This window comes from Chenopodium quinoa, unplaced genomic scaffold (genome assembly GCF_001683475.1).
Source record: "Chenopodium quinoa cultivar QQ74 unplaced genomic scaffold, ASM168347v1, whole genome shotgun sequence".
In the NCBI taxonomy this organism is placed as follows: Eukaryota; Viridiplantae; Streptophyta; class Magnoliopsida; order Caryophyllales; family Amaranthaceae; genus Chenopodium; species Chenopodium quinoa.
The window spans coordinates 1503218-1525506 of NW_018742577.1; the positions used below are offsets into that span (position 1 = coordinate 1503218).

The 22289-nt window shown below is 33.8% G+C and overlaps 3 protein-coding genes across 5 annotated transcripts; 2 read left to right on the forward strand and 1 right to left on the reverse strand.

Annotated features, from left to right (window-relative positions):
- Positions 1-778: 778 nt before the first annotated feature.
- On the reverse strand, positions 779-4888 carry LOC110720742 (denticleless protein homolog A-like). Its single transcript, XM_021899785.1, has 16 exons — positions 4451-4888; positions 4228-4358; positions 3758-3866; positions 3570-3634; positions 3394-3432; positions 2825-2921; positions 2635-2719; positions 2488-2551; positions 2331-2407; positions 2152-2233; positions 1938-2017; positions 1772-1856; positions 1607-1675; positions 1438-1505; positions 1283-1331; positions 779-1198 (listed from the first exon to the last, which is right to left on the reverse strand). Exons 1-16 carry the CDS (start codon positions 4515-4517, stop codon positions 842-844), a joined length of 1524 nt encoding a protein of 507 aa, XP_021755477.1. The 5' UTR covers positions 4518-4888; the 3' UTR covers positions 779-841.
- Positions 4889-6091: 1203 nt separating this feature from the next.
- Positions 6092-8830, forward strand: LOC110720908 (small ubiquitin-related modifier 1-like). Its single transcript, XM_021899994.1, has 3 exons — positions 6092-6327; positions 8273-8422; positions 8530-8830. Exons 1-3 carry the CDS (start codon positions 6241-6243, stop codon positions 8596-8598), a joined length of 306 nt encoding a protein of 101 aa, XP_021755686.1. The 5' UTR covers positions 6092-6240; the 3' UTR covers positions 8599-8830.
- An 8979-nt stretch (positions 8831-17809) lies between these two features.
- LOC110720909 lies at positions 17810-20846 on the forward strand. 3 transcript variants are annotated; one of them, XM_021899996.1, is made up of 5 exons: positions 17810-18306; positions 19394-19515; positions 19858-19917; positions 19999-20217; positions 20430-20846. In XM_021899996.1, the coding sequence occupies exons 2-5, from the start codon at positions 19438-19440 to the stop codon at positions 20808-20810; spliced, it is 738 nt and encodes a 245-aa protein (XP_021755688.1). In that variant the 5' UTR covers positions 17810-18306; positions 19394-19437; the 3' UTR covers positions 20811-20846. The 3 variants fall into 3 exon arrangements, with proteins under 3 accessions (XP_021755688.1, XP_021755690.1, XP_021755689.1); XM_021899998.1 differs by having other exon boundaries at positions 17812-18306; positions 19791-19917; XM_021899997.1 differs by lacking the exon at positions 19394-19515 and having other exon boundaries at positions 17838-18306.
- The last annotated feature ends 1443 nt before the right edge of the window (positions 20847-22289 follow it).

Genomic DNA, 22289 nt, shown 5'->3' on the forward strand with positions numbered 1-22289 from the left:
TCTAAGTATTGATTTCTTCTCTCAATTCTCTTATTTTATTATTGTTAATTATGTTTTCTTTATTGAATATCATTCTTGATTTTATGACTATGTGTGAGTAGCTTTTTAATTCCAAGATCTAGCGGAACCTGAATATGCTTAATGCATGATTTAATTCTTTAAATTCTCTACAGATAATTGCAATTGATATGATTAATTGATTGTGCTCATGCCAATACTAGATTAGGGATAATTAGTATTGTTATTAATCCATTGTTTTATCGCAACGGAAGTTGGGTTTTCACGGGTTTGAATAAATCAATTAAGGGTTTGAAATTCATCACGGGAGTAGTTGAATGGATGATTAGGTAGTTAAAGTAATGTGCTCAAAGTCTTTAATTTACATGATTCCACGGAAATAGGCTTGATTGTGATTTGAAAGCCATTGATAACTCGGGAGAGACCATTGGTACCATTTAGGGATTACTTTTCCTCGTTAATCAATTGAATTATATGTTAGGGATAGAACAACTATTGCGTCAATTGTATTCATGGTGATGCTTGATCTTGGATGCTTTTAGCATTTGCTTTATATATTATTTAGAATTAATCGTTTTAATTAGTCCCTTAGTTATTAATTCACACTATTGTTTTGGTTACTTGCTTAGTATTTATTTGAGTCTATTTAATTAGTTAAACCATAGTTTCTTGGGATTTGATCCTTAATTGCCTATCTACATAGTAGTGGTCTAGTTAGGTATTATTTATATTAGGTGTGCAACACGCCTATCAATGGTGTACGAACCAACAGGAGTATATCAAATTTATGAATAAAGACCTGTACATTTCTACAAACAGATGCTTAACACACAACAAAGTAATCCCGGATTGTTCTTTTTTTCAAGGAAGATGGAGGACTTAAAACAGAAGAAGGGCTCCTAGATGCAGATTCAGGAGTTTTATCAAAGGCTTCATTCAAGTTAACTCCTGGAAGTAATCTATCTCTAAGAACCTTGTTGGGTATGGTTTCTGGCGTCTTCAACAACTCAACTATGCTTTGATCTTGTATCACTTCTTCTTTGTGACTTGAACTACACAGGGTTTCCTTCTGCAGAGAAGGCTCATGGCAGTCAGTTTTAGACACTGCCATTACTCTCCTCCGAACAGCAGTTGTTCTTGGTGATAGATAATTTCTATTTTGTACATTCCAAAAGCGAACCTGGGAAGCAAGGGGATAATTAATATTGTGAAGTAGAGGCACAAATACTGTAAACTACTTTTGAAGTGTAATGTTATAGCTTACTGTGAAGTCATCTGAAGCCGTGGCAATCTTCCCTGGTTCTTGTAGGCACCTGTGGCATACAATTGAATGCTTGGATGAACTTCTGTTTGTTGCTAAAAAATAGTGTGATAGAACTGATAGTGGCATTGACTACTATGTATATGTTAGAAACATACCAATCGACTGCAGTGACTTCTTTTTCATGGCTTGTCAATGAAATGGGATCTTGATGAGGATCGTCTACCTGGTTGTAACAAATTTTAATTGAGCTAAGTAATTTACCAAAAAGGCTATATGACAAATCAGTGAATCACTAGTTTGTTAGAATGAAAGGTGAATTCAAACCTGCCAAATGTAGGCATTTCCATCTCCAGATCCACTCAGTATGTGAGATGCATCTGGACTGATTGTTGACTACAACCATACAAAACCATAACCAATTAGAGAACGATCAAACCATTTATACATACGGTTTCATGTATTTGAATATGCAAAGACCGGTTGTTTTACCTTTATAAAAAATGATCCGATTTGGCAGCCTGTGAAGGAGCTAATAGGACCTTTTTCTGGTTGGAGAACATTATACAAATATATTCTGACAAAGAAATACAATAATCAGATCTAAAGGAAAATCAAGAGCATAATATGACATTATGCTTAATTGTCTTAAAGGTACCTATTATCTGTACAAGATGCAGAAAGCAGCACTCCGTTAAGATCTTGGGATAGGCTGGTTATTCCATGTTGTCTCCCGTTCTGAAAAGATACCAAACGACTCATAGAAAACAAAGGACTGGATGAAGCAGAATAAGATAAATATTCTTTCTTGCTGATAAGAGTGATCACAATGTACTTGTGTGATTGAAAGAAGGCACAATGTTAATACTAACCGTGTCTGTCATGGAGTCATGAAGTGGACTTGCTTGAGCAGCTGGAACTCGAAGATTTCTTGTGTCCCAAATCTTTACAACACTAAATTCGAACAAATGACAATGTCAAACACAAACTTATATAAATAGACTGTTAAGAGTATTGGCATAGATCTGATTGTGAGTGACATCTGTAGTACCTGTCTACTGCCCCTGCTGTGGCAATTGAGACTTCGTCTTTGAGATAAAGTACTGATGTTACAGTCATTGAAGCTGCCTGAAAGCATTAAATGTCAATAATACTAATACAATAGTAAGGATTTTTCTAATCGTTATTATTGCTAAATATATACTTACCTTTCCTTTTATGAACCGCTTACGTTTAGCAGAGGTATGAGCCCCATTAACCTGTTCAGTAGACCTTTAACAAAGCAAGTAAACAACCTATCAGATAACATCTTTTGATTCAGATATTATGATTCAAAATATGTGTCATTCACTTACATTATCCAGTCTCTCCCTTGGCCAGGGTTACACCTCAAGTCCCATAGCGCAAAGGACCCATCTCTTGAGCCAGATACAACAAAATCTGTCGGGTTGTAAAGAAACCAACACAGAAATATCAAATATTGTACACCTCTTAAACACATACTAACAGTTGAGGCAGAAGGATCATAAAAACCTATATCCTTACCAGAATTTGTAGGGTGGCAAGAGACAGATTTAACACTTCCTACATGGCCTCTTAACATTCCATAACATTTCTTTTGCTCAACATCCCATAACTTGATCTGGCAAGAAAAAGGACAAAACCCATGAACAAACTTTCAATCAGAACAGTCTTCTCTTTCTTGGTTAAGCGCAACAGTGCACTTGTGCAAACAATCATTTCGTTAACCAATGGCTAGATCATTTGAACAGTCCGTGCAAACAAGCCAAGAGTCTGGGAGATTTAGTTATTAAGTAATTATATACAGACAAGCACCAATGACTGATGTTTGACAATAAATCAGTGTATTGGCTCATTATAGCAAGCTGAATACGTTGAAGAACCATGAATGCGCCAAGTAGGCTGTGATAAAGGACAGAGAAGAAAGACTGGATTGACTTAAAACTCATTCCCATTACCGCCATTTACCAAACAGGCCGTGAATGCATTGACTTAAACGTTCCCAAAATACACCTAGTAAGCTAATTCCCTGCTCTACCACACCAAAATACTGCTACATTGCTAATAATGTATTGCAAGTTTTAGTAACTTACCGTATGGTCTGCTGAAGCTGTCAGAACACTGGTGTCATCCTGCAATGAACAAATGCATCATATGAACTCTTTTAGTCTTCATAGCTTTTCAAACAAATAACATCACCAAAAACCAAAGCACAATGTAATACAAATGTACCCAAAAAAAAAAAGGTCAATAGAGAAAAGGGGGTCACCTTAGTCCAGCAGATATCATAAACAGAATTATCATGAGCAACCCAACTCGAAACAATCGCTTTCTCTGCATTGATCGAAAGAAAGCACAACAATAAACCTCATTAGCTCATCAGAAGGATTCGTTATAAAACCCCAAATCAAAATTGATTATGAAGCAGACAATAACAAATTTCTTTTTTCCAGAAACCTGCATTTTCTTGGTAGGTTGCTGAAGGTTTAAGCTTCAAACGAGTATTGATTAAGTTCACATAACCTTCTTCATCTGTAACACCCAGAATATGGGCATTCCTAATTGTCTGCATATATAACAAAATTAAATATTCAGCAAAAAAATAACACACACCCACAATTAAATCAATAAAATGAGTAATCCCAAATAAATATTTGTCAAAATTAAATAATTTTCCAGAAAATGGGCATTTCTAATTGTCTGCAAAAATATCAATATGAAAAATGAACAGATGGAACACACCCAGTCACCCACTATAAAAACAAATAAATCACATTTAACAATTGACAAAAATCCAGTAATCTCCAGACCATAAACATTCTTAATTTTCTACAACATTTCATAAAATGATCTAATTAAGCTTACCCACAATAAAATCATAAAACCCCAGATAAAAATTGCAAAAAAGTTAAGAAATTAGAAGTAACCTTAGCAAAGGAGACTGACATCGGTGGAGTAGGAACGCCATCATGTGAGCTCTCTACACCTCTGCTACAGCTGGGTTCATCGTTCCGAACATCTAATGAGGTATTATAAGCAAATAATGGTCGTTTTCTTCCTGAAAAAATTAGATTAATTATTTGAGATTTCAAAATAAACCCAGAAAAATTAGAATTAGGAAATGAAGAAGAGGGATTATATTAAGATTACCTTTGAAACCATGAAGCTCTCTTGATTTAATATCATGAAGGATTGAGTAGGAATTGTAGATCTCCATTGTTTGTTGAGGTTTAGAGAGAAGAGAGAGAAAAGTTGGAGAATTGAGATTTTTGCAGTATTTTAAGTGGTTTTGAGTAGGGTGGCGGGAGGAGGAAAGGGCGGGAATATTTTCGAAATTTGATGTTTTGGTGGTCTGACCGCCAATCTGTCCCTCTTTACTTCTTTAACGTGTTAACTTTTGTTTTTGTTTAAAAAAAATGGTATTTACGATTTTTTATTCGGTATTTACGGGTTAGGAACTTGAAAATGTAGGGAAGGGTAATGGAATTCCTACTCCCTAGCAGCTACCACTCTCATTTGAAAGGATTTGAATGCATTAGTGATAGTAACTCAATAGTCATTGTTTATTCGATTTAGATTGTTTCAAATAAGTTGTAACATGTAAGTTTTACATTGTTTTTTTGTAGTCTAATGATGTTCACTAATGTATTTCTTCTTTTTCCCTTTGCATGTGACATTGGTAATTGTATTCCTCTCTATCTCTATCCTTATAACATTGGTCCTTCATCTTTATTCCATATCTGATACATTTCCTCTAAATACCTAATCTTAAATTTAATGTCTTGCTTTGTTGCAATATTAGGAAAACGAAAGAAGTATAAGATTTAAATGGTTAAAATTGTATGTTGACCAATGAAAAATTTAAAGTAATGTAGTTAATTTGAAACCGAAGAAGGTACTTGTAGATTTCAAAATTGGTTCGCGTGGTTCGCGTCAAATGCAAACCAAGATTTTGAAAATTGGATCCATAGAGCAAATCATTTATCTTAAGATCGAAATTGTACCAAAGTGTCAAACCAATAAAATTGGTTCAAACAAACAATGAAATAAAAACAATTGTTGTCGTATAAAATAGTTTTACATGCATTATTGCAATCCATATCATGTCATGCTTTTTTATATCACATCGCGCCGCATTTGTGCTCACCTTCCCCACACACCACCCTAATGGCCTTATTCAATGATTTCAACCTCCAGTTTATCTTATTACATATTTACACTCCGTTTAAGTTAAGATAAGTTCAAATAAGTTAATACCGAGTAAAAATAAACAAAATAATGCTCCTAAGTACAAATACTTCCTCCGTTTTTTTTATAATTGCAACAGTTTGACTTTTACACTATTCATGTGTTCCACTTTGACTAGTTTTGATGATTTATAGCTATGAAATAATATAGTCATGTGGGATCTTGTTAGATTTGTCTTGATTTATACTATTTTAATATCAAATGTTTATAATTTTTACATATTGGTAATTAAAAATATTAATGATTGAAATCATGCATCAGCAAGCATGGAAACGAGAAAAGTTGCAAGCTTGCAACTATAAATAAACTGAGCAAGTATAAGTTAATCCCACGAATCAAACAAAGCCCTACCTAATTGTTCAATAGTCTAAGGTAAAGCGTAGAGAAGTATTGACAAGTTTGCAACTATAAAGAAACAGATGAAGTATAAGTTAATCGGACGAACCAAACAAAGCCCTACCTAGTTGTTCAATAGTCCAAGATAAAAAATTTAGGGTCCAATTACTCCAATAATGGGCCTAAAAACTAAGTCGGTGAAATAGAGAGAGAAAAATTTAATGTTTGAATAGAATTTTATTTGATTTAATTGGATCGCTCAAAAACAGCAGGTGAGAGGCGCTTCAGTTGCTTACTTAAAACAGCGTACCATTCAAGCTCTCGTTTATTCCTCTGTAATTTTCGACGATTCAAAAATGTCAAGTACGCCTAATCAAGCTCAGGAAGAAGATAAGAAACCTGGCGATCAATCTGCTCATATTAATCTCAAAGTCAAAGGCCAGGTTTTGATTTTTTTTTTTTTTTTGTTTGATTTAGTTATACTAAATTTGGTTTTTTTTTAGGGTTTATAATTTATTTTAATTTGGGTTTTGTTGTCGTTTTTAATTGTTTATTATGATGTATTTTCTATTATTAAGCTAGAAGTATGTGTTTGAATACTTACTATGTTAATCTGCTTTTTTGTGTGTAGTTGTTTTGATATAATTTGTTTGAGAGTGTTAATTAGTGTGTGGAATTAAGAATGATTTAAATTATTGGAATTTTACTAGAAAATTAGGTTATATGGTTTGTAATTGGTAAACTATGTGATTTTATGTGTGGAATTAAGTTTGAATTTAAGGAATTATTGGTAATTTCTTGATTAGTTTAATGCAGATTGACCACTAAATTTTGAATATTACAGATGTGGTGAATATTGATTTTGTTGGATAGGGATTAATTGGAAGCTTTGGGGAGTGTGTGGTTTTAATTTGATTTATGAATTGCCTGGTTTTATTTTGTAACAATTTTTTTGTTTTTAATTTATTTTTGGAGTATATTGTAACAAATATAAAGTATGCAATTGACTCCATTAACTCTCTTTAAAGTTTAAACTAAATAAATCTGCTCTGAAGTGGTGCCGATATTGCGTGAAATGTTTAGTATAGGAAGTAAAGAGTAAATCATATGCATGCTAAGAGAATACAAGGAGTGAGTGCATAAATGCTTTGCTACTTAGAGAATGTGAAATTGTAATTTATTAGTTTATTACTATGTTTCAAGGAATCGTAAAGGAATTATCAATTTATTAGTGATTGTAATGTCAAGTTTTTTGTCTATGAGATGTGTTATTTCACTATTTGATTCCAGGGGTAGGGTGTTATCATTACTTTTGGCCAGAGGAATCTTAGGTGTTTATGGAAATTGAAACGTCTAGCCATACACTCTATTATGTACCCTTGGGGAAGGGGGGCTTGTGTATATTGTAAGACTTGATTCTGCCTTTAGATGGGCTCTGCTCACGTTAACATGTCATCGGCTCAATTTTGGTCATCTCTAGATGTTTTTATTTGACTAAGAAAGTTTCAGACGTTAAGGGTAATTTGAAATCTGTATGTTTTATACACCTGTTTATGATTCTTAGTTTAACATTGTAAAAGTGACACTTTTTAAGACCCAGGACTGAAGGGAGGAGTACGCGTAATACAAAGAAGATAACGATGTATATTGCTCATGATAACGCGCTTATCTCATTTAAGAGTTTAACTAAATACTGTTTTCTTCCAAATATTTGCAACACCTTGTCTATACTGTATCCTTATTATTCCTTATGCAAGAGACGTTTGACAGATTTTATATTCTTGGTGCTATATGATTTGAGAAGCTAATGAATCTGATCCATAAGCTTTTGAGGCAGTTAATATCAGTCTTTCTCAAGAAAGTATGTCAATGGGAACGGAAGTCTTGTCTCTTTCAGCTTTGTGGTGTGTATTATTAATGCCTGGCACTTGTGGTGGTGGTGGGGTTGTAAGCCAGATGAAACTCACTAGTGCATAAGATGTGCTGTAAGATATTTTATTTTTTATGATTCTAAGAAAGTAGTATGGGCAATTTTGAAGTATGTCATGGTTTGTACAGCCTTTCCTCCCCATATATGATTAGCTTCATGTTATTTTATGGATTTAGATAAATTGTGGAATTAAATTTATTAAATGATCACATTTTGTTATGTTGAGTGAATCTTGTTTTGTTATACATAGATTTTTAGGTGTCCACTTTAAACTTTAAAGCAGTCCTCTATGGACTTATCTCTAGGTTGTAATAGCTAAAGCTATGCTTTTGGAAGCCTTGACCAAGAATTTGAACTACAAAGGGCTTCACTGAATCATGCAATAGTCTTGCATCATGTTATGTTAGAAAAGCTGCCTGATTCCATATAAAATTCTGGTTTGATATTTGTTTTTTCAGGATGGCAATGAAGTTTTCTTCCGAATCAAGAGGTCCACCCAATTGAAGAAGCTCATGAATGCATATTGTGACCGACAGTCAGTGGAGTTTGACTCTATTGCTTTCCTGTTTGATGGCCGTCGACTACGTGCAGATCAGACTCCAGATGAGGTATCTTCCCTTACAATGCTTTCCCTCCACAGATTGTCTTTTTGTTGCAAAAGATCCTTTCATTACTTGCCACTTTGTAAACTCATTTTTGTAAATAACTTGCACAGTTGGAAATGGAAGATGGTGATGAGATAGATGCTATGCTTCATCAGACTGGAGGCTCTCTTGTCTTCTAGAGGATCTACTTCGACTCTTTGGTAGTAGGATGAAGTAGGCTTCCGTGTATTGTTTTGTTTCATTGGATAGGCGATGGCATGGTATAGTGACTATATAGTCTCTTCTAAACCTATTGGTTATGTAACTTCAGTGAAATTATGATCTTTACCATTAGCTTCTAATACTAATCTGTGCGGATGGTTAACAAGATTGCAAGAAGACAGCTTGTAAGCATTGCAAGCTTGGGATTAATTTTGTGTCTGTACTCTGTACATTGTTATTCATTGGTTGCAGGATAAAACCACCACCCCCCCTCTTTTTTTTTCGTAAACATAAATCTTTTGGTGTACTTGAAAAAAAAAAGTAAAAAATGTATACCACTGTCATAAAATAGATTAATTCATTCAGAAAAAAAGTTGAAGTATGAAATGTCCAACATTTCAATCAAGTCAATCTTAAGATTGAGGTGGTGTTCACAAATTGAACCTTGATCCAAATTATGTCAATTGTGTTTTGTGTCTTCCTAAGTTGACAATTTGATTAATCCTTTACACTGGCGACCACCATAACCAATCCTCTTCCCCCTTCCTCACTAGTTATTTTCCGGTTATTCCCTGAGGCTGTTGTGGGGTAGTAATGTTGTGAGGAGGGGCAGTGATAAAAGGTAGGGTAAGAATAACAAGCACCAAGTTAACTATCTTGTAATCTTTTTAGTTCAAGATATCTCACTTTCATCCCGTAGTTATAAAAGTCCAAAATCTTTCAAAACCAATTGCAACATTATAAAAAAGATTGATAAGTATATTAATCAACACAGGTTTTTAAATCGAGTATCAAATTTGTCTAAATACATCATTGGATTCATTGCCTCTAAACACGATAACATTGAAACCAACCAAGATTTTCATTCTCTCATCATAAATCAAAACTCTACACATACAGTAACCAAAAAATCCCGATAAGTACAATAATCAACACAGGGAATTATAACCGAGTATGATCAAATTTGTCTGCATCATCGCCTCTATACACAATAACACCGAGTTCAACCAAAATTTTTCATTCTCTCAGCGTAAATCGGAACTCTGCAACATACAATAACCACAATCTCCCAATAAGTATAGTAATCAACATAAGTTATTAAGACCAAGTAAAGCTGGGCACGGGCCGGGTTGGCCCGCGTGCCGCTCGGCACGGCCCGCATTTCGACGCGGCACGGAACGACCCGACGCCTGGCCCGGCTTGGCACGACGGTCGCCATGCGTGCCACGGGCCGTGCCAAAGACATAATTTCGTTTTTTCAGGCCCGGCCCGGCATGAGCACGGCCGTGGCCCGCCGTGCTGGTATGGAGGCACGGCCCGCCAGGACAGCTTTCGTGCCAACCCTGAACGACCCGCGTGCTAACGGTCAAAAACGGTAACATTATTGTTGGAGAGCAACGGCTAATTAGCCTAATAACGACTCTTTTTTTGCCAATTTCCCTCCCCGAATTCCCTATAAATACCCAATTCCATTCAATTCCCAAAACACAAATTCACAATCTCTTCTTCTAATCTCTAATAATCTTTAATCTCTTATATTCTCTAATAATTTTCTTAAATTCTCTAAATATTTTCTTAATATCGGAAAAAATTAAAAAGTTCGTAATCGTAATTAGTGGAAAGCGTTGAACCACGATTGTAAGATCTAAACTAATCTTTAATATTGTTATTATTAGAATAATCTTGTTTAATTATTATTGTTGTTAATTGTTATTGTTATTGTTATAATTGTTGTTATTAATTATTATTATTGTTACAATTATTGTTATTATTTATTATTGTTGTTATTGTTATTGTTATAATTGTTGTTATTAATTATTTTTATTGTTAAAATTGTTGTTATTAATTATTATTATTGTTAATTAGTTTTTATTAAAAATCTTATTATTAAATTATATGGCATCGAACAACCCATCATCTAGGGGCGGGGGAATAGCCGACTTGGCCGTGGTAGTAGTTCTAAGGAATCACCTAATACAACGAGCCCCCAAATTCCGAGTCCAACCAATGACCTCGGTTACTTCCCCCTAGGCTATGAGCAATTTAGGCACAATGGTACTTCCGGACCTTCCGATTTTCAACCCTATAATATGTTGGGATTTCCACCACCAAACCAATTTCCACCACCACACCAATTCCCATAATTCGATCAATTTCCACCTAATTATTTTGGTGACCAACAAAACTTTTAATCTAGCCAACGAGAAACCCAAAATGTCTCCGGTTCTACTCCTAACCAACAAACCCCTAGTTCTACAACCACCCAATTCCCAAACACACATGAGGAATGGTTAACCGAAAGTGAGATGCTACTTATGAAAAACCAAAAGAGTGATGTATGGAATTATTTCCTCCTAACTAAACTCCAAACAAAAGCAAAATGTAAAACTTGTGGTCATATATTCTCGGCAAAATCCCAATCCGTGACGGGACACTTAACTAGACACATGAACACTTGTGCAAAACCAGCTAGTGATCCAACCCAGCCAAAAATTTCCCACTTCCATCCACACGGCTTTACCTTATGAGAGGGATAGGGATGAACTAGGGAAAATGATAGTACACGCCGAACAACCTTTTCTTTTCTCCGAAAGTGACCCATTTAACACTTACATTAATAAAGCATTAAAACCCCAACATAAAAAAAAAAATCTCTAGGAAAACCGTTCGTTCTGCCGCAATGAAAAATTTCTAGAGTGCAAAGTGCGGTTATAAGACGAATTAAGTAGACTTAACTGTAGAGTGTCTTTGACTGTTGATTCTTGGGATAGTGGTTATAAATATCACTATATATGTGTGACTTGCCATTGGGTAGATGATCAATGGTTGTTACAAAAAAGAATAATACATTTCAAAATGTTGGAATACCCACACACACCGGCATTAACATTGCTCACCATTAAATGGAAGCAATAAATGAATACAACGTTCGAGAAAAAATAATGTTAATGACTTTTGACAATGCAACCTCTACGACATATTCAGCTAATTATGTCAAACAAAACATAACCGATGTAATATTAGATGGTGATGCTCTTCATACTAGATGTGTTTGTCATGTTCTTAACTTATGTGTACAAGATGAATTCGGGCAATTGGCCCATACTATAACAAAATCAGAGATGCTATTATATCTATTAATAGCTCAAACATGAGATACCAAGAATGGAAAGGTTTTCTAAAACAACAAAAGATAAGGGCAATAAAAATTAAAACCGATTGCCCAACTAGGTGGAATTCCACCTATGACATGTCAACTAAGGCAATTGAGTACAAGAATCCGTTAACAATTTTTTACAACAAAAAATTTCCACAAAATGCTATATTTGAGGATGATTGGTATAACTGTGAAAGATATATGCAATTTTTACAGTTATTATATAATATGACGTTTTGTTTTTCTTTTGTTTACAATCCTTGTGCTCAAAACTTTCTTTCTAATGCATGTTTACTCGCCCAACTTTTCGCTGATCATCGCAACCAAAGTGATTATGATCAATATTTTCCAGCAATGGAAACAAAGTGGCGTAAATGTTATAGTGAAATTCCTTTGATTTATATTTTTGCTTCCATATTAGGTCGGAGATCCTAGGCAAAAGTATGAAAACACATTTATGTTAGTTGGCATTTATTTTCAATGCATGCTTCTTGACGATGATGTAGACACCTATAAGATTCATGTGAAGGATCAGTTTTTTGCTTTATAAAGAGCCTATGAAATCAAATATGACACCATTCCTTGCTCAGGCCCTTCCCAACCATCCAAAAACGTAAGTAAGAAGGCCAAACATTTATTTTCACAAGCTACTAACTTGATTTCAAGGTTTTCAGGTGATTCATCAATAAGGAGAACGCAAAGCAACGTCTCGGAGTTGCAGATGTACCTGAGTTACGACTTCACCAAAGGCATGGACGATGATGAGATAAACAGCCTCGACCTCCTTGCATGGTGGAAACAACAAAGCACGAAGCATCCAACTTCGGTGACAATGGCACGAGACATTCTTGGTATCCAAGTCTCCTCCGTTGCCTCCGAACAAGCTTTCAGCGCATCCAGGAGGATTTTGGACGATAGAAGAACAAGTCTAAAACCCGAAACACTAGAAATGTGCGTGTGTTTCAAAGATTGGTTGGACGCGGAAAGTCACTTACAATACCTTTCTTACGACGACAACAACAACGATGAAGGAACCTCCGCTTCCGACCGTTCGGGTTCGGCTAGTTCCCAATCTATCCAACTAGCCGATGACCTTGAAGCCGAAGACGAAGACGAGCAACAACAAGAAGAAGAATAGACAATTTTTGTATATTGTACGATTTTAATCATTATCATTTATCAATATTATCATTATCCAATTTTTTGTTTAATACCATCATTGTACGATTTTTATCATTGTTATCATTGTACAATTTTCTCAACTCAAGTAATAATAATATGAAGTATGCATTATTCACATTCAAAGTCTAAATTGCCTTTTTTTTTCCCATTTTGTTATAATTTGTAAATTAATATAACAAAAAGAAAATTATACCAATTAGTAATACAAAAATATATTTTAATAAATCATAAACATTTACTTTTAAAGTAATAGTATAAACTAAATATATAAATATAAATATAAATATAAATATAAATAATAATAAACATAAATATTAAACTTTATTTGTTTTACAAAAATAATAAAATAAAGCTATAATATAAGTTATAAGTTTATAACTTAAAATCTTTAACAAAAAAAAAACAAAAAGGAAAACAAGGCTAGCACGCAGGCTGGCACGGCACGAGCCCGCCTAGCACGTGGGCTGGCCTGTGACTTTGGTCAGCACGACACGACACGTAAACCTGAGCACGTTGGCACGACCCGGTACGCCAATAACCATGGCCCGCCAGGCACGGCCCGACAACCAATAACTATGGCCCGCCGGCCACGGCCCACGACGGCCAGGCACAATGCCTAGGTGCTGACCAAGTATCAAATTTGACTACATAATTGCCTCTATGAAAATTTTACCCTAGACCCTCATGTAGGGTGTTCTACCTACAACCCCATCACAACTGCGTCGTTTTGTAGCTGCTGTGGGTAGTAGTGTAGTACTCATGAACTGCCTTGATTATTTTTTTTCCTTTTTTTTTCTTTTTTAATTTCTTCCTTTCTTATTATTCTAGCTTTGTAAATATGATTTTAAACCTTATATTTTCTCTCTCCTCAATTGATTTTTAATACATACATTATCTTTGCTCAATTTATTTTCTCTCTCCTGATTTTCTTCCTTTACCATTTTGATTGAGATTGCAAAAGTGTGTTTCACTCTTGCATTCGATTGATTGACTCGTTTGTTCATCAATGTGAGTAATTATGATCATAATTTTTTTAATTTTTATTATCAATACTATGTTACGTCAATGCTCTGTTTATTTCAATGTAATTTTGTTACTCAATGTTTTTTGTGTACTACTATTTATGTATTATATGTTTTTGTTGCTTCAATTCCATATTTTGATTTGATGATGATGAACATTTTTGGATTGCTAATACTTTTTATTTATTTCTTTAATATGTGTTTGAGAATTGCGTGTTTTTGTTTCGATACCTTTAATTTTTTTTTTTTTTTTTGTTTTGATCATATTTATATTCTTAAATAATCATTTATATTTTATCATATCAACATATTAATTTATTTATGTTCACTTTCCAAGCTATATATGATCATTTGTTTTTACATTTTTGTTTTTTTATAATATTATGTGTTAAAATTTTACAAATTGATCATGTGCAGTTTTGTTATTGAACATTTTATGTATTAATTATTGATCATTTTTGGAACCGTTTATGTTCATTTGTAATCTATACTATACATTTTGATTATGATGATGATCATTTGCAGCTTTGTTATTGAACATTTTATGTATTTATGTTTTATCATTTCTGGTGATAGCACTCTTCAATCCAGCATATGTGTTGATCTAGATATTTCATCTCTTGTTAAGGTTTTGTTTTTCTGATATGTTTATTTAAGTATTTGTAACTGAACATTTATTGATTTTATATTGATCAATTGACTTTTTTTTTTTGCAGGCAAGGGATTTAAATATTGTTGAAGGTTCTGTTGTTCAAGCTCGTTCTAGCATTTCTACAAATAAAGGTGTTGCTAGTATTAAAATTAATGCTCAAGTGAATCCAAGAGTTCCAATTCATACTAGTGCGTTTACAAAATCTCAAGCTGGTTCTTTTGTTCCACCCACAGTTCCTAGCATTGTTCAAACTTCAGCTCAGGATTGTTCAAACTTCAATCCAGAAATGTTTAAACCCAATTCCAGAAATGTATATATACATTTTTTTCATACAAAGATTAAAATGAAATATCAATTACAATAATTTTTTTAACAAATAATATCTATAAGCCTATTTCCTCTCAAATAAAACATCTATCTATAAAACTATATATTTCCTCCGTTACGCATTATGTGCAACAATTTCCAAAAACGGATGTTACACATTATGTGCAACAAAGTAAAAATTTCCATTTATGGTAAATATTTTTGTGTAAAATGACCCATGTACCCTTACTTAAGTTCAATAACACACATTAAATTAATAAGATTACATGTTATTATTATATTAAACCAAATTAATTTATTTATGATTTAATCCCTAATCTTAATCTCTCTCCTCCCTCTCAACCTATCCACTGCCATCATCACCAAGTGTTCTCTCACCTCCACCACAACCACCACCACAGCAACCATCACCACCACAACCACAACTACTTTTCACTCTCTTCTCTCACTGCCACGACCCCAGCCCATCTCCTGGCCGAAATCTCCCACCCAGCCAACCACCCATAACCTTGAACGGGTCCATCGTTGCTGCCCTGAAATTCCTAGAAAATTTCCGACCAGCCACACCGAACCCAAAAGCCGCTTCTCTTTCTTTATTCTTCTTCGAAAACCACCACCGATCGAGTCACTAGGCTTCTTTTCCCCCGTCAAATTTGTCGCCGACTCTTTTCCCCCTTTTTATAGCCGCCGATCATCCTTAAAATTGAAACCTAAAAATCGATTGAGGTTGGTTTTCGGTGGTTATGGAGGTTGTGGCTGCGAATTTGTTGAGGTTGGTTATGGAGGGGTTTCAGATCTTAGTTGTGGCTGCGATTTGGGTGGGTTGGGGTTTCGGATCTTGGCGGTGGTGACTGGGTTACGAGTTGCGGTGTTGATACGAGTTGTCTGGAGTGGGTTTTGGGTGGTTATGGTGATGAGACGGGATAGGGTGGTGGTGGTGAGATGGTGATTACGAGATGAGGTGGTTGTGGTTTCGGGGTGTGGGTAGATGTGAGTGGTGGTGGATGTTTCTGCTGTTGGGTGTTGGGCGTGGTGGGTGGTGGGCGTTGGGCGTGGTGGATGTCGCTGCTTGTGGGTGGTAGTGGTGGTTGATTAATTTTTCCTCTTTCTCTCTCATACCCTTAATCACAAACCCTTTACTTTATTAATCACCTATTAACAAAATTTGTCTTGGGAAACGTGCAACAAGGTATAATGTGTAACGGAGGAAGTATAAGATATGAACATATACGCATTCATAATTGAACATATGACTCTATTCCACTGCAAACTTTCTTGCTTTTCTTCTATTTAACCTAGATTAAATGTTTTCTTTAAATAACATCAGTCCTGCTATGTATTTCATCCTTAGCTCCTAATTTGATTTACCTGTTGAACAAAATAAATTAACAAATGTTAATTATATACACTGTTTTATAAATGAACAATATATCTTACATTATTGAACATTTATCACACTTACATTGTTTGGTTTCAAATCACCAATCCAACTCTCATTAGGATTAGCTGTGAAGGTTTCTATATGATTCAAAATGTATACTCTTTGTATAATCAGCGCTGCTAAGTCATTTCATCTTGCTAAGTCGTTTCCATACTCTTTGTAATTTTTATCATCAATACTTTGTTGTGTTATACTGCTCTATTTATTTTAACTTAATTTATATATTAAGATTCTTTTCGTTGTCAATTTTCAAATTTTGATTATGATTATGATGAAAGTTTTTGGATTGTTCATACTTTGTTATGAATATTTCGTTGCTTCAATTTATTTCATTGCTCTATGTTTGAGAATTACGTTATTTTGTTTGTATGCTTTTAATTTTTTTTATTTTTTTGGATCATTTTTATATTTTAAATTAATCAATTATGTTTTATCATTTGTACTTACTAATATTTTTTATGTCATATATGCTTATTTGTTTTTACCATTTTTTCTTGATAATATTATATGTCAAAATTTTCCATATTGATCATGTGCAGTTTTGTTATTGAACATTTTATTTATTAATTAATTATCTGTTTATTTAAGTGTTTGTAATTGAACATTTATATATTTTAATATGAGCATTTTTTTTTTTTTGCAGTCGAAGGATTTAAATGTTCCTACAAATAAAAGTGTTGCTGGTGTTTCTGCTGTTCAAGCTCAATGTAATGTTCCTATAAATAAAGGTGGTGCTGGTGTTAAAAATAATGCTCAAGTTAATCCAAAAGTTCAACCTACAGTTTCCGACATTGTTCAAACTTCAACTCAGGATTGTTCAAACTTCAATGAAGAAATGTTCAGGCCTCATTCCATGAATGATCAATCAACAAATGTTCAAGTTACTCCTCCCACACTTGAAATTTTACATTAATTTGAAATAAAACTTACACTTCTTCTTCAACATGATTTTCTCCAAAGTACTTTTTTCCTGTAGTACTCTTCTCTGAAACATCTTTTTTGGTTCTACAAAAATAATTAGAAATGCACAATTATGCATAATAGTAATTATAATGAAGTTAGATATAATGTTTTCGAACATGAAATTTCATCAACAAATTATAAAATCTAGGGTTTAAACAAACAATTTTACTATAATGAACAAACTACTTACTCTTTTCGTAAAGGTTGTTGCAATTGTTTAATTTCTTCTCGAATGTCAGACATTTCTACAATTTTGAAGCAATTTTGGAGTTTTTGAAGCAATTTTGCTGTAGTTTGAAGCAGTTTTCGTTCCAATTTGTTGGGTTTGATGAGAGAAAAAATCTAGAGAAATGAAGAAGAAGGTTTTAAAGAGAGAAAATTATTTGAAATAGAATTTTATTTATGTAGAGATATATATATGTGGGGTAGGGTTATTTTACTGCAGTTAGTGGGTAGAAATAGTGGGTTAGTGACTTAGTGGGGTGGGTAACACTCTAAACACATCGTTTAGAGGGGGTGTAGGTTGGGGTACCTACACTAGGGTCTAGTGTATACCAATTATTGCCTCTACAATTCCATAAAAAAAAAAAAAAAAAATTACCAAAACCAAATTTATTATGATTGGGCTATGTTTGTATTGGGCTTCAAAACTTGCAGTGTACGCTGACTCCATAGTACCTCGACCTCAGCGTACACTGCAAGTTTTATTGATTTATTTATAAATAAGGTGGAGAAGACCAAAACTCCATTTTTAAAAGAGAGACTCAAAATTGAAAAAAATAAAAAAAAGGGGGAGAAAGTGGTGCATTCAAGGAGGGAGGAAGACTGTTAGCGTGATAACGAAGCGAAGCTTGAAGAGTGAGAAAAATGTCTGGAACTCAGGAAGAAGACAAGAAGCCCGGTGACCAAGGTGCTCACATCAATCTCAAAGTCAAGGGTCAGGTAATTTTTTCAAGAATTTAGGGTTTAGTTTTTGTGATTTTTGTGCTTAATTTTTAATTTTTATGATTTTTATGCTTTATTTTTAATTTTTGTGGTTTGTGTAATTCTTGGGTTTATGCTGCTTTGTTTGGTTTGATTTTTGGTGGCAATTCACTCTATTGTTTTGTTTAATTTGATTTATTTTTGTTTTTTTATTAATTTTTGTTTGCGATTAATTGTTAGTGTTTGTGAATTGCTGAATTTAAGTTATACGAGTAGATGATTTAGTAGGCATTTGATTAAAGTGATCTGATTATTTGATTTTGAGTTGATTCAATTATTATAATTAAGTACAAAAAACTTATTTTTTGATTTTTGTTTGGTTTGGTTTTTTTGTGGTAATTCACTCTATTTTTTCGCTTAATTTGATTTTTTTTTTTTTTAAATTAATTTTTGTTTGCGATTAATCGTTAGTGTTTCTGGATTGCTTGAATTTAAGTAATACAAGTAGATGATTTTAGTAGGCATTTGATTAAAGTGATCTGTTTATTTGATTTTGAGTTGATTTAATTATTACAATGAAGTACAAAAATTAATTAATTATTTTTTAAAAAAAATTGATTTAATTATCGCTGCTTCCATGGGGTAAAATTTATTGAATCAACTGTCAATTAAGCCTTTGAATCAAATTATATGTTGTTTTTAGAATTGCAAAACCTTGTCAGAGTGAATTACTGGTTTGAGTGTACAGTTTGCCTTAATTTGTTTTGAATTGTTGTATGCTGAGTACAAAGGATGTTGCTGGTTCTTGGATTTAGATTTTTGTATTCAAGCGAGAAACAATCTGTTTACGAGTAAGCGTTAGAGGTGACTTAGTAGGTTAGAAGGTGGTGAGGCATTCATGGTTTTATTTAAGACCATATTAGTTTGGTAATAGTTATATTAAACTTCAATTGAAAAATTGAATGCAACTTCCAAATCACTTCACCACAGCAGCCGACAGGAAAATTAAGAAGATAAAGTTGATTTGATGATTCAATGCATGTATAGCTTCAGTCTTCAAAGCCTACCTTCAATAACTCCTATGTCGATCATTTTTCTTCTCCAGGAATTCGTTTGGGCAAATTTTGATAGTTTTAGGAAAATACCAAAATGCCTGCTGACAACAATAGAACCCTAACCACTTTAAGTGGGACAAGGAGGAGAGAACACGAAGAGGCCACATCCGCGGTGAGTAAATTTTTGTTTTTGCCTTAGAAGTACCATTGTTGAAATTTTTGTTTTTGGTGAGGTGTTATTGATTGGTTGTTGTGCGAATTGAAATTTTATGTTCTTATTGATTGGCAGTGGTGATTGTAGTTGTTAATATTGTTCTATGATTGATAATTGATAATCTGCAGTTGTTGATCAATCATGTTATGGCATATCATTGTTGTCGTTGGTTGTTTTTTTTTTGGCTGGTGATAATTTGGAGGTTTGGTATTGTTAATGGTTGTTATTGGCAGTTTTGGTTTGGTCTTAGTGTTGATTGGTATGGGCATTGGGTGAATGATTTTGTTCCTCTCTTTCTAGCTACGCCCAACAGAAAAACGAATACGAAAACGAAGTGCTTCAACCGGTGACCTTTTAACAGTAAGTTTGGAATAATTCCTAAATGAGTCCATATTTTAATAAATGAGTATCTATTTGAAAAGTGATATTTTTCTGGTATAGATGGCTTGGGATTCTTCTTGGGACGAAGCCTTTGTGAGTGTCTTCGATGAAATATGTGCCAAAGGACATTATGGAATTCACAAATCACAGATGTGGTCTGACGAATTCTGGAGAAGATTCGCCTATCGATTTGGTCAAAAGATTGGTAATCACCAAATCACGTCTGAGCAGTGCCAAGAGTGGGGTATGCTGCCCCGAAATGTTAACCGTATATATGAGGTGAATCTCTTCATTGTAGAAATGCTGAGCATGCTGCTGTTGTTGTGTTTGTAACTTGCTGTGCCATTGGCTATGCTATTTGCTTACCATGCATACCTTCAATCCCCCCCATCCCCCCCAATTCACCTTTAATACCTAGATTAATGCTTTTAGGTTCAACCCCTTAGCCACGATCATTAGTAGAAATGCTGAGCATGCTGTTGTTGTTGTAGCATCCTGAGGCCGATCGAGAACCTGATATGTTGTCTGTCAAGATGAACGTCTCCAAAAAGAATACCAGTGGGTCGAGTAGCTCCATTAAGGGTAGCTCTTGGGGCAAAAGAAAGAGTTATCATACGGAATCAAATGGATCTGAAGAGCCTAAACTGAATGGACTCTTGATGAGAGTTGCAGACGAACTACTTTCAGTAAGAGCAAGTAAAGAGTGTTCTGATTCAGATATTGTGAAGGCAAGCGTAGTCTATAATAATTTAATAATGAGAAAGCAACTTTTGCCGGTGTATATGTTTTTACGAGCCACCCCAAAGGATAAGGCTCGAATCCTCATAATTCACCTACTTACGGTCCCAAAGAAGTTTATTAATGTTATATAACAGAAGTTTATTAATGTTATATGGAAAAAGTTTTAAGTTTGATTTGCAAAGTGATTTAAATACAATAAAGCATTAAGTAGCACAAGCAATACCACAACAGTACTTCAGGATGACTACATCAACCCTAGAAGAAAACCATTGTTCAATAGGTATAAAATTTTGGAACAATACGGTATTACGTTTGGAACAATTGGTATAATAGTTTGAAACAATACGTATAAAAGTTATGAACAATGAGCATATAAGTTAGGAACATTACGTGTATAAGTTAGGAACAATTTCATCACTTTGGAATGTCTTAATTACTTTATTTACTTTCCCCTTCAACCAAATTGGTTCATTACAAATTTCCAACTAAGAACAACATGCCTAAACAATTGATACAACCTTTAACCAAACAGTTTCATAACTAATATACATTCATATTATTCATAACTCGTGTACTTATTGTTCTTGTTTTTTTATACTTGTTGTTCCAGAATTTTATACGTATTGTTCTAAACTGGTGTACTTATTGTTCCAGACTTTAACACTTAATGTTACTAACTTAATTCGCCAAATCAAGGCCGAAACGCCCAGAAATTTAGATCATCCATACGGTTATTCAAATGATCTAGACCTTTCATCCTAGATCCGGCGAAAAAATTGGGCGTTTCTACCTTTTTTCTTCCTGCCCTTTTTTTAACACTTAATGTACTTATTGTTCTAGAATTTTATACAAAAGAATTAAAAAACTTGTCTTATATACTTTTTGCAAGAGATTGGTCTAAGCTTTTACTATTTATATATCAAATCAAAAAGAGTATTTAAGATAGATTATATACAAGATAGATTATATACCAGGTAATGTACAACTAAATTCTAATTGTTTCTTCAATGTAAAACACTAATTATTATGGGGTGTTGTTAAACGTCGTTCCCAAATTACAACTCGTCGCTCGTATTTTTTTCATGAAATTCCGTTTTTGCCCCCGTATATAAATAACTCATGACACTCACTCACGACAGTTACAACACATTTTACGCTCGTACATTCTCTCTAAAAACTAATTCTCTTCAAAAATTAAAAAAACATAGGTTTTTTTTTTAAATCTGAAAATTCAAAAAAAAAAAAACCTGAAAATTTGGGACATCCGCCTGAAATTTCTGGATGTCTTAAGGGACATCCGTCTAAAATTTCTGGATGTCCCAAGGAACATCCAGAAATTTCAAGCGGATCTACGTAGATCCGCCTGAAATTTCTGGATGTTCCCTGGGACATCCGGAAATTTCAGGTGGACGTCCCTAAAATTCGTTTTTTTTTTTGTTTTTGTTTTTGTTTTTTTTTTGGTTTTTTTTCGTGCTTAAATTTTTTTTACTCATAATTAATGTTATGTAATTTTGGTTTTTTTTGTTGTGATTAATATTTTTTAAATAATTGATTAAATGCAAGTGGTGGGTCAAAGTGCTCGGGAATAATATCAAACTGCTCGTATACTA

Excerpts from the sequence above, each read along its gene's own strand:
- LOC110720742 (XM_021899785.1), bottom strand. The coding sequence starts at position 4,517 with ATGGAGATCTACAATTCCTACTCAATCCTTCATGATATTAAATCAAGA. Across the intron at positions 3,635-3,757 it reads AACCTACCAAGAAAATGCAG|AGAAAGCGATTGTTTCGAGT; the intron begins GTTTCTGGAAAA and ends CGATCAATGCAG. Across the intron at positions 1,199-1,282 it reads CGGCTTCAGATGACTTCACA|GTTCGCTTTTGGAATGTACA; the intron begins GTAAGCTATAAC and ends CTTGCTTCCCAG.
- LOC110720908 (XM_021899994.1), top strand. The coding sequence starts at position 6,241 with ATGTCAAGTACGCCTAATCAAGCTCAGGAAGAAGATAAGAAACCTGGC. Across the intron at positions 6,328-8,272 it reads ATCTCAAAGTCAAAGGCCAG|GATGGCAATGAAGTTTTCTT; the intron begins GTTTTGATTTTT and ends TTGTTTTTTCAG. Across the intron at positions 8,423-8,529 it reads CAGATCAGACTCCAGATGAG|TTGGAAATGGAAGATGGTGA; the intron begins GTATCTTCCCTT and ends TAACTTGCACAG.
- LOC110720909 (XM_021899996.1), top strand. The coding sequence starts at position 19,438 with ATGCCTGCTGACAACAATAGAACCCTAACCACTTTAAGTGGGACAAGG. Across the intron at positions 19,918-19,998 it reads CAACCGGTGACCTTTTAACA|ATGGCTTGGGATTCTTCTTG; the intron begins GTAAGTTTGGAA and ends TTTCTGGTATAG. Across the intron at positions 20,218-20,429 it reads ATGTTAACCGTATATATGAG|CATCCTGAGGCCGATCGAGA; the intron begins GTGAATCTCTTC and ends TTGTTGTTGTAG.